The sequence below is a fragment of the Folsomia candida genome, unplaced genomic scaffold (genome assembly GCF_002217175.1).
Source record: "Folsomia candida strain VU population unplaced genomic scaffold, ASM221717v1 Fcan01_Sc001, whole genome shotgun sequence".
Classification (NCBI taxonomy): Eukaryota; Metazoa; Arthropoda; class Collembola; order Entomobryomorpha; family Isotomidae; genus Folsomia; species Folsomia candida.
The window spans coordinates 17623529-17635790 of NW_019091193.1; the positions used below are offsets into that span (position 1 = coordinate 17623529).

The 12262-nt window shown below is 36.9% G+C and overlaps 2 protein-coding genes across 4 annotated transcripts; both read left to right on the forward strand.

The window, feature by feature from the left end:
* Positions 1–3807: 3807 nt before the first annotated feature.
* On the forward strand, positions 3808–9378 carry LOC118439260. 3 transcript variants are annotated; one of them, XM_035860416.1, is made up of 5 exons: positions 3808–4286; positions 6778–7618; positions 7902–8536; positions 8638–9165; positions 9256–9378. In XM_035860416.1, the coding sequence occupies exons 1-4, from the start codon at positions 4195–4197 to the stop codon at positions 9155–9157; spliced, it is 2088 nt and encodes a 695-aa protein (XP_035716309.1). In that variant the 5' UTR covers positions 3808–4194; the 3' UTR covers positions 9158–9165; positions 9256–9378. The 3 variants fall into 3 exon arrangements, with proteins under 3 accessions (XP_035716309.1, XP_035716305.1, XP_035716314.1); XM_035860412.1 differs by lacking the exon at positions 9256–9378 and having other exon boundaries at positions 8638–9190; XM_035860421.1 differs by lacking the exon at positions 9256–9378 and having other exon boundaries at positions 7902–8540; positions 8638–8753.
* LOC110859186 (deoxyhypusine hydroxylase) lies at positions 9328–10826 on the forward strand. The gene is made up of 4 exons (XM_022108066.2): positions 9328–9802; positions 9917–10234; positions 10349–10470; positions 10568–10826. The coding sequence occupies exons 1-4, from the start codon at positions 9499–9501 to the stop codon at positions 10760–10762; spliced, it is 939 nt and encodes a 312-aa protein (XP_021963758.1). The 5' UTR covers positions 9328–9498; the 3' UTR covers positions 10763–10826.
* The last annotated feature ends 1436 nt before the right edge of the window (positions 10827–12262 follow it).

Consider the following 12262-nt stretch of genomic DNA (forward strand, 5'->3'; position numbering starts at 1 on the left):
TCGGTCCTGGGAGTATTAATAATAAGGCCAACCTGTCGCCTCTTCAATCTCCTCAGAAGAATGTGATACAAGGACCCCCGCAATTAGTGCCATCAATCCAAAACTCCCAAATACAGAGACCTCCTCCTGCACTCATGGCACCCTCGTTTCCAAAGTTGCAATGGAGTTTGAAAACAACAGAGCGTTATTTTGGGATTGGAGACGTGACAACCTCTGGTGACAATGCGGACGATGCCACAACAGAATATCCAATGTATGGGGAAGTAGCGGAAGATCCCAACACATTTGGCTTTACGACACATCCCCCTTGGTCGGAATATCGGCTTCAGCAGCAGGGCTTTGAGGTGACCACAGAGGAACCTATCAAATCTGTGCATTCTCGCCATAATACAAAACTATGTTTTGGGCTACACCGAAACTGTGGAGAAAAACCGACAGTGAAACGAAAGGTTGTTAAATCTTGCATGTTTGGGCGTTGCAAAGAAACAAGTTGGATGGATCGGTATGCTGTTGGGACCTCTTCATCAACTACTACCACCCAAACATCAGTATTGTCAGAAGAGATGGATATCGAGACCTCAACAAAGAAGGGAAAGAAAAAGAAGAAAAAGAAGCAATATCTATCACTGGCAGACTGTGAAGAAGCACAAAGTAATTCAAAAGGACGATCTATGAAAGTGTCAAAGACGGCGATCAGCACCCCACATAATTTCTCCACAACAGAAGTTGAGTTGCCAGTCTCAGAACAACTTAAAGACACTCATCAATCCATAAAGCTTATTTCAAAGTCATCTATTTCCACAACTTTGAGACCACCAAACCGTAAGTGCTTTATCTGCTCAAATATGTATATAACTTTAAAATAACTTTCTAATTTTGCCCCTATGTATATATGTAACTACTTCATCTTCTTTTACAAAATTGAAGAGAAAGGACGGAGAAAAAAACGTGCCATAAAATCAAAAAGAAGGAGTCAACTTGGGACTAGCATGTTAATAAGTTCTGGGCGACAAAAGCGGAAAGTTGACCCATGTGCAGAATACAGAACTGATGATGAGAATCCACTCCTCGGAGAAAGCTTAATGAACATAGAAGACACCGAAGACAGTGCATCAACAACCTCATCATCACCCGAACCCATCATCAATAGCACAGAAAATTCTAACAACGACGATCTCTACACAACAACAATGGCACCTGACGTGAAGGAAGCCGTCAATCCATTTTCCAATAGCTTAGGGGAAGTGGACTCGACTCCTATTCAAGCAAATAGCACAATCTGGGACGATACGGCACCTGACCCACCTGCTGTAATTTCTGACGACGGAGGTGGGAGTCAACTCTCTGTGAATGCCAGTTCGAGTTCGAAAAAGAAACGAGAGTTTGTCTCTGAATTTGACGATAGTTCCGACGCCGTCGTACAAAATAGGGAAATGATTTCTGAACTATTGGAAGTCTCAAAGGATGAAATGAACGAAGGGTCCAACAACATGGATGTGACAAAGGCAAATAAAACAGATTCTGATCCCAAGGATTTGTACAACTTGGATGTACCATACATTGGCGTAGGAGATTGCGATTTTGTTCCCCTCAACTTTACTTCCCCTCTGCCCACCGAGAAATTACAATTGATCAAGTTTTTCACGTCTGTATTAAGAGCACAGTGTTTTCCAGATATAGTAAACAAAACATTACAATTATTTGATGACAAACTAGTGACTTTCGATTCAGTAAACATTGTCCTAAATAGAAAGAATTCTTTTTTGTAAGTACTCGAGACCACAAATGATGCCGTATGTTCATCATAATACCATGCATAACTTAGGACTAATGCTATATTAATTTAATTAACGTTTAAATTTACAGTCAGAAGAAAATATTTGGTGAAATGGAATGGATTGATTTTGCCTCAGCGGTCCTGCTGTCTGAATTCTCCAAGGTTTTCAGAGAACAGCTCGACAAATACAAGTCAAACCACACCGACAACAAGTCCCCTGATGGAAAACGGATATCGGGAACTGTAAAAACGTTAACTATTCTATGTACTCGAATTCTTGATTCCATCCAAACAACCGAGAAAATGCATGCAATAAAATTTGCCAATCTTTTGCTCGTTATTGTGCAAGCCCAGCGATCTGAATTGGCAAATTCGCCGAAAGTCGACGAGCTGGAAAAATGTACAAAGTGCATCGTGGAAAAAGAAGTTTATTTTAATGATAATCAACAACTGTATACTCTTATGAGGTTTATTGTTGATAAATTACCAGATATTTTTGTATCCTCAAATAGGACAGAAGACATGTTCAACAAATTTTATATCAGCAATGCCAGTACAATAATGAAGCTTGTTAAAAATAAAACTCCATTTGTGTACTGAACAAGTAATTAATGGTTAATAATATGTAGATACATAATTAATTTTTAATAGGTGTATGGTCCACAAATAGTAAAATAAAAATTAATAATTATCGAGCGTAATTACATTCGGTCTTAGGAGGAGTGTTTCCGTACTTGTCAGTAACCGATTTCGATGCCCTTTGGACACGTGGTAATCCCCTATGAGTCTACTGAAACCCTGAAGTGTTTTAACTCCATGTCCACATTTGCGCACGCCACACGCACTTAAAGGTACCCAAAAACGGTGAAAGTAGTGCTTTCACTGATTCAAATCCACACCAAAAATTCAATTTTACCCGGATTTTGAAATTAGGTGCTCCATTATACTCCCAGATAGTTGGTTTCTTATATCCAACATCAAACTAAACTTTGAAATTTTTACTATATTTAGAATTTAAAATTCTCAATGAGTATCGTTGTAGTAATAAACAACGCAAATTATGCCTGTGAAATAATCGTCAAAAAAGTTGAGTTTGATTTTTTGGATATAAGAAAACAACTATCTGGGAGTATAAAGGAACACGGGATTTCAAAATCCGAGTAAGATTGGATTTTTGGCGTGAATTTGAATGAGTGAAAGCACTACTTTCACCGTTTTTTGGGCACCTTTGAGTGGGTGTGGCGTGCGCAAATGTGGCCATGGAGTTAAAACACTTTAGGGTTTCAGTACACTCATGGGAGACTACTACGTGTCCAAAGAGCATCGAAATCGGTAACTCACAAGTACGGAAGCACTCCTCATAAGCACTCAACAAAAATGAATGGATCAACCAAAAATTTCCATTTACAAAAGTTTTAGAATTGTCATGTGATAATAAATGCATACACGCATGCATATTTGAATAATTGCGACCACATAGCATACACATACTTCCTGTTTATGCTAATTCCACACAATAACACATTCAATATTCAAAACTCTCATATTGGTATCCAATACTTTAAATTGTTATCTTTCGCCAAAATACATTTGTAATACACAAAAAACGGAGGCCATGTCAAACGGAAAGCTTTTCTCAGTTGTCGTCTTTTCCAGTATCGTTTCGTCCATTAAAGGCCAATTAATGGACCCTGGTGATCAACACATTGAGCTCATTTTAAAAGCTGCCAAGTTATTTTCGACACATAGTGATTTGATCCACGAAGGATACGAAGTATTCGAAAAGCAACAACAGCGAATAGCTAAACAAGAGGAAAATGTGCTATTATCCGAACAATGGCCAAGTAAAAATTTTAAGATAAATGCCTTACAATCCTTCTTGGATAATCAATTGCTAATCATTGACAAAAGTCATGACGGGCTTCACTTCAGCGAGACAAACACGAACATCATTCTCATTCAATCGCCAAAGTACAAGCAAAAGTATACAGCACATAAAGCCTACATCAGGTGTGTACATAAATGTTAAAAATAATCATGATATGATCTGCCAATGATGTATGTCAATTATGTGCATAGCATCAAATATTAGACCACCAACTATTATGGGTGGATTTGCATCAGTTTATTAACCTGCTAGGTTATGCATGCATTATGAATGCATTAATTGTACTTGCTTATATACGACATGACTTGATCTTAAATAAAGTAGTCGCTAAATGTACTCGTTGAGCAGATGAGCTAAACCCTTATTTTGAACACGTTATCAGCACGGCTCTAGTTACTGCTCAACTTAATCTGAAAAGATTAAAATGTGAAAAGTTCTACTATATAAAAAAGTGAAACTGAGACCAAGATCTGAAAAAGACTTGTGACTAATTCAACATTGTTAAGTTGTTCTAATAGTAAGTCAGAAAATGACTTCGACTACAAAAATTTCCATGAGGAGATTTGATACTTCATCCATCTCCAAGTTAAACGGAGAAAATTACACGGTTTGGAGGATAAGGTTAGTGTGTTTCTTTAAAACTCATCAATTAATGGAAATTGTTGACGGGACACAAATACGCCCAGCCGCATCAGGACCTGACCAAGAAAATTGGGACGAAGGCAACAACGAAGCCTTAACGGTCATGTTATTTACTATGACAGATGAACAAGTAGAAGGGGTATTTGGTTGCAAAACTGCACCAGAAATGTGGGATAAATTGAGTTCCATATATCAAAGCACAAGCGGAGAAAATAGACAAGCCTTGTGGCAAAAGTTTTACTTGATTATGGCTGATGAAAAATCGCCAGTTAAAACCATGATTCAGATACAGAATATTGCTTCACAGCTCAGAAGCTTAGGAATAGTAATTGATGACGTAGCTGAAGTGGCCAGAGTAATCTCAAGCTTAGCGGGAGATAAATATAGACAATTCAGGGAAGCCTGGAGATCGGTGGACATAAGTAAACAAAGTACTGGTCTACTTTTATCACGACTAAAAACTTTGGAGCTTGAAGACGAAGAGTCAGATAAAAGCAAAGCTAATCAGTCGTATTTTGAAGATGAAAGTGAGAGAGCTTTTAGTGTCAAGAAACCGTTCAGTAATTGTGCAATTGGATCTACCCAAAATGTTTGGATTAATGACTCTGGTGCTGATCGACATTACTGTGGTCGACTAGATTGGTTTTATGAGTATGAAAAATATTCGCAACCAATATCTGTCAGTCTGGCAGATAATTCCTATATGTCTGTAAAAGGCACGGGAAAGGTGAGAGTGAATGCACTCGTTAACAAGAAGTGGAAAGAAATTGAAATTCACAATGTTAAATATGTGCCTGGAGGTGCCAACCTGCTCTCTGAAAATGTTTTACTTGACAAAGGATTTGAAGTCAAAAAGAAAGGAAATGATACAATCGTTTATTACCGAAATGGTAAGCGAGACATTGAAGCTGAAAGAAGAGATGGGCTTCAAGTTATGAAATTTAAGCCGATAATCAACAGGGAAATGATTTGCATGATGGCTCACCATAACTCTGAGTTTTTAAACAAAACTGCAGATACGAAAGATGTATATGGACCAGAAGCAATGAAAAGTACCAAGTTCAAGGTTGATGAATGCATGAAATTCAATTCTGAGATCGTAGTTGAAAAAACTGTGATATTCGGAACCGGAGAATTAACAAAAATCTCAGAAATTGAGGATTTGAATTGTTTTGTTGTGACTAATGAAACGCCCTCATTCTGTAAACCAGTAATGAATGTGAAAGATGAAATTATTGCCACCAACATTACAGAAAACAATGTTAAAATACCGAGATATAAGAATGGAAAAGATTATCAGAGTCAAAGGTTAATCTCATTTGCCCCGGAGAAAGAAAATATGTTTTGGCTGAATGAATTGCATACGAGTCATCGAGCTTTGAAATATGCAATAAACACTGATATTCTGCACAGACCTCATCGTACGAAAAGTACTGAGGAAGCCCCACCTGAACAAACAGTTATACCTGTCACACGACGAGATGATACTAAAAAATCAAATCACAGAAACCCAGGAAAAAATAAGAAAAAGAAGACGAGTGCACGTGTTTTAATTCCAAAGAATTATTACAAGTTTAATGCACCATGGTCAGAAGAATTTGAGAAGTTAAAGTTGTTTTGCAGCATAAGAATTCTAGCCCTGATCACATTTCATGGAAGGGAAGTCATTTTTCGAAGAGAAAAAAGAGAAAAAAGGACACACTTCCGTCAGTCCAACTATGTGCTGAAAAAGCATAACATAAGCGAGTATCAACCTCGGCTCATTTTAATGCAGACCTGTATGCAGTTTAAAGGGAGCGAGCGTGCTACTTATGAGTTTGCACTCATTGTTTTACTTCTGTGCATGCATTCGAATGCATCAGAAGGAATTTCCCAATATTTAAAAAGGAGAAAATCTGTGAGCATTATTTATGGGATTGGCCTATTCAAACTGATAAAACTGAAAAGTTTTGTCCAAAAATGTGAACTAAAAAGGGAAAACCTTTTGTGGAGTTTTATTATTTTGGTGCTCGTTCTCAGCAGCAATGAATATGTTGAGGAGCAGCAGCAGTTCAAGGAGCAGCCTACCCTACTATGGAGCTTGGTGATGGAACGACCCGGAGAATAATATTTAATTAGATCATATATGTTTAAAGGGAGTGTTAAAAATAATCATGATATGATCTGCCAATGATGTATGTCAATTATGTGCATAGCATCAAATATTAGACCACCAACTATTATGGGTGGATTTGCATCAGTTTATTAACCTGCTAGGTTATGCATGCATTATGAATGCATTAATTGTACTTGCTTATATACGACATGACTTGATCTTAAATAAAGTAGTCGCTAAATGTACTCGTTGAGCAGATGAGCTAAACCCTTATTTTGAACAATAAATTCATAAATATGTTTTATGCACATGCGACAAATGTCCATTACCAAAAATATTCAAATATTAGATACGCTTAAATTCATTATGTTACAGAACAATTAACGGAGAAAAATCGGTGGAGTGGGATTTCTATCAAGTTCGGAACCAACTGACGTATAAAAATTTTTTCACAGCAGTCACACCAACAGAGTATTTCCAAAGCAAATTAGGTAATGACGATACTGGTGATGCAGATGAAAGTACAAATTCCAGTCGTGGGCGGATTTTGGGGTTCTTGGCACATTTGAAAAATAGGATTAAAGACGTGGCATGCTTGGTGACTGTGTTTATACCTCAGTGGTGCAAAAAATACGAAAAATCACAATTAGACCATGAACAGCGTAACGAGAACGACTACTCTGGAGAAAGTCTGAACAATTACGATGAGACCACGAGCATTTCAAACGAAGAAGACGATAATCACAGCAGTTCAGAGCTGTCTAACCCAGATACCACAGGAGACCAAAGACAAAGAGACAGCAAGGAAGAAGAGTACACGAGCCCCCAACCAAAATCTGTTCCAGGGATCAACGAAGCGTCGTTTGAGTCAAGCGAGGAACCGTCATCGCCAGCAACACAGAAGAGTTCAATAGAAAATTCAAATACAATTGAAGAAACTGAAGCAAAAAATAGCAATGAACACGAGTCTCATCATGGAAAGTTTGAACATAATGCTGTCAAAGAAAATAAAACACAATTGCTGGAACTGGGCTCGTCATCGTCAGAAAGCGACGAAGGTACAGATGCAATAAAACCAAAACAAGGAGGGCGAAGTATGACTAAATCTCATAGCCAAAGTCATGATCAAAATCCGTCAGATCAAGTACACAATAAATTTATTTGTCCAAGAGGCAGTGGAGCTATCTTAAAAGAAAACCGTTGCTTTTGTCCAATGGTCAGTTATTTATGGTTTATTCCTAAATCCGAAATCTGTTGAACCATGCATTTCACTAGAGTTTAAGTGTTTTTTGATTCACTTTAATATTCTGGAATATAACAGCATTTTATAATTGAATCGGATGATAATCGAAATAATTGAAATACGTGCATTGTCTTTCATTTAAACGAATTCTACGCAAATCGCCAATTGCAATCACATGTATTTATTGAAAGTACTTAACAATTCACCTTTTCCGTGTCATTACATTACTACACATATTTTTATGTTCTCACGACAGGGGACAGTTCTTCAAAATAGAAAATGTCTGAACAAAACTTCCACAGGAATTGATGACAGTGAAAGCTTGGGATCTTCAGATGGTGGACCAATAAAGAAACATGGAAATGAACCAAAGAATCTCAAGACAGCAGATGTTGCTGAGGCTAATAACAATTTGGACGATGTTGAACTAAAATTAGCGAAGCGTGCAACGCTTAATGAAAATGAGCATGATGTCCATCAAAACTACAGCGTCCCTTCGTCCCTTGGTCCATTTTACGCAGAGTTGCAAAAGGTTTATTTTAGCAAAGAGACAGCACGTGCAATTATGAAAAAAGTACCCCAGAAAGCGTTCGAGTTTTTTAAAGACCGATACAAAATAAGAAATAACAAGGAAACTGGTCATCCGGAATTCGAATCTTCGAAACTTCCGTTCACAGGAATAATGAATTGCGAATATGAAGAAAAGAAACTAGCAAATTTTAATGGAACAACAGAAGAAAATATTGTTGACTATTTTCTCTATGCTCTAAGGGCTCAGTGTCATCGTAAACTTAGAAAAAATACGTTAAAGCTATTTGACTCTGACCTTGTTTTCATGCGTGATAACATTCACCATCAAATTATTGAACTGAACACAACATCAGAGTTGATGCAAGTACAAATACATATATTTACCTGATTTATATATAGTACATTCTAAGAGGACAAACACAAGGTTCATTAACTAATATTTTTCTCTTTTTGACGTCTAGTGAAGCAAAGATACTAAACAAACTGGACTGGCAAAACTTGATCTCTGCAATTTTTCTTTCAAAGTTTTCTGAAGCCTTTTCCGAACAAAAGGAAAACTTGGACAAAGGAATTCAAGACAATATTTCACCAGATAGAAAACGTATCCCCCTCACGCTAAGAACACTTACAGTCATGATTGAAAAAATTATGCACCTTCTAAAACAAGAATTTCAGTCTCACGCTGTAAAGATCACAAAAGCCTTGGTGGTGACCATCACAGAGTACATTCAAAATTTTCATAAGCAGGAATTTATTGTGGACTTGTACTGTAAGGGGTGCAAAGCGGAGCATGTTTTGTACCATCAAGTTATGAAACAACTTTCCCTGCTTTCTGACTACGTCATATTCGGTTTTCAAGCCATTATACAAGAATCTCTCACCTTTGATGACTTTTACATGAGCGTTGCCAACATTAATGAATCAGCTGAAGCTGATTACGACTACAATTCATCACAGACTGAAGAAAATGAAAATCTTTAATAAAGCATGTAACGTTTCAGTAAATTAATCGCTACATAATTCATGTTTATTGGCTGCAGGAGGTAAGATGAGATTGTAAAACAAGACAAACATTGCAGGTCTCCCCAACTCACTGCGAGCGAAAATCTTCGGTGAAGATCAACGTGCTCATAATTTCATATTACTTTTTACATTCATATTCTGTCAAAAATTAAATTTCCTACAGTAATTTACTTTGCTGCTAATTACTTGAGAACCAAGTGGTAATTTTGATCTGAGTTTCCAGTCATAATTCTCGTAGCTAAATTCCGGCTTAATAGAGTACCTTTCGAGGGTTTAACAGCTTTTAATTTTTGTAAATAATGAGCGCTCCATCTCCGAAAGAAAATGTGGCAGTGTCCGAAGACGAGGTGAAGAAGTTGGGTGAATTCTTGAGGAATGAGACCAATCCGTTAAAAGCTCGTTTCCGAGCGTTGTTCACCCTTCGCAATATCAACAATTTACTTGCCATCCAACAAATTGGCGACTGTTTCTCTGACCCATCCGCCCTCCTGAAGCACGAATTGGCATATTGCTTGGGGCAGATGCAATCCCATGAAGCCATTCCAATTTTGGCCAGTGTGCTCAACAATTTGGAGGAACACCCAATGGTCAGGCATGAGGCAGGTATTCAGATTAGACATAAAAAAGCTAAATTTACAAACATCTACAGATATATTCATAGCTCGTCATCATTCATCGAGTGATTCATTTAACTTTGTATTTTAATTAATTATATAGCCGAAGCTCTTGGTGCCATTGGAGGCGAAGACTGCTTACAAATATTAAAAAAATACTCTCAAGACAAGGTCACCGAGGTTGCAGAAACTGTGGAGTTGGCTCTTGCTAGGATTTGTCACGTACAAGAGTATGCAAACTTGAAACAGTCGAGCCCGTACTTTAGCGTGGATCCTGCATTTCCCTTGAAAGGATGCAGTGACGTTGAACTACTTACAACGATGTTGATGAATGAAAAATTATCATTGTATCAAAGATATCAAGCAATGTTCACTTTAAGGGACTTGGCCACACCGGAAAGTATTGAAGCAATTGGGAAAGGTATACGTTTGAAATTGGGAACATATTATGACAACTGTAAATTAATTACACTAAACAATACTAGGACGGATTTAAAAGTACAGTTCACTAAAGGTGTATTATAAATAATTGCAGGACTCAAAGCAAGCAGCGCCTTGTTTAGACATGAAATCGCATTTGTTCTGGGACAGTTACAGAATTCACAGTCAATCGAAGTATTGACAGAGAATTTAAAAGATTTGGGAGAAAATGAGATGGTACATTTCAATATTTTTTATCGTATCAGTTAGGCGATTTTTTCACGACGATGATACACATTCGAAAAAGTATTCATTCCTTCCTATGTTCTTCCAGGTTCGTCATGAGTGTGCGGAGGCATTAGGTGCAATCGGAACAAAAGAATGCGAGGCGATCCTCAAGGAATTCTTAGCTGATGAGAAACGGGTGGTGAAAGAAAGTTGTGAAGTTGCGCTCGATATTTGTGAGTATGAAATGAATGGTAATTTTCAGTATGCAGATGGATTACAAACAATTTTGAAGCAGAGTTAAAATAGTTAAACTATTTTAAGGAATAATATGATTTTCAATAAATATTTTGAGTTTTTGACATGTTCAACTGTGCAACTGTTTTACTCTCATATTGCAAAAGCATGTTGAAAAGGTAGATGATGTAAAAAATGAAGTATGAGTCACCGTAGTTTTTGTTTTGCATATTTTAAATTATGTACACTTGTGCATATTGTGGTACTGTAACTGCAGTTATGAATCATGATAGAAATCCAAATCCCCCTTTTTGCATATTAAAACTCAGTATTGTTATAAGATGCGTATGACAGACACAGTACCACATACGATGGATACAATCTAGGATTTATTATGTGCATGCATTTTTCATTTAGCACTTGACTGTATATATAATAGTCAAAATTTAATCCTGATCAATGCATATTTTCTGCATTTAGAGTATCCTGGTAATTTTCTGCGCAATCCTACTGGTTAAGTAGTAAGTATAAACAAAATGCAATTTCTAATCCTACATACTGTGTTATACATATAATTGAAGTGTGATAGGATATCACAACCATCCATCATCAATGATTGTACATGCAAGCATTTTTCAAAAACATTGAACATTAGTCATTTAAATCAGGGTCTATCATGGAATGCTGTATAAATTGGTCAGAAACTGGATACTACGCATGACGTTGCGTCACAGAAAAAATAGCATCTATACGAAGCTAGAATTTTTGACAATACAAATACTTCAATGTACATGGTGCACGTTATTAAATTAATAATTTCCGTTTATTAAACAATACCAGTTATTTAATTACAAAAACACTAGTAAAATAAAACCTGCTGACGTTACTTTAAGTTAAAGTGCACCTATAAAATTGCAATTGTGATTAGTCGAAGGACAAAGTTGAACTCTTTTCAGCTTAGAATTGCGTGCCTTCTTCATAGCGCAGAAATGCATGTGCAATTATCATAAGATCATCGTAATCGTCAATCGTGGCACCTCCACATTGTTCTTTTGTTAATCCCACATAACCCTCCTCTTGAGAGAGGGCAACGTCCATTCCAAAGTGATCTAATTTCTATATCAATTTCCCATATGAGTTGAACTCTGTTATTAAAACGGAATCTCACATGTATTTCGATCATATTTGAGAATGAACAAGATAATTAGAATAAAAATGACAAAGAAGATGATTCAATATTATGAACTATGCACATTCATTATGCCCAAAAGTTACATAAAATGGTTATAATAATGCTGAAGCTGTGTTACTCTTATGCAATTCATGCATTCGAAAGCATACCCGCATTTCTAATAATCCGAAATCTGGGCAAATGGTTCGAGTTGAGCAAAGGCTCGAACTGTTCACAGCCTATTCCTCATCCCGTATGTATTATTAAGTACGTAATGCGATGTATACATACATTCAGTTTCTTGTTAGTCTCAACCTGATGAACATACAAATCTCGTCGTGTGCCATTATCTGTCTTTCTTTTTGTTCATGTGCAGGGATGAGCACGGACGACCTC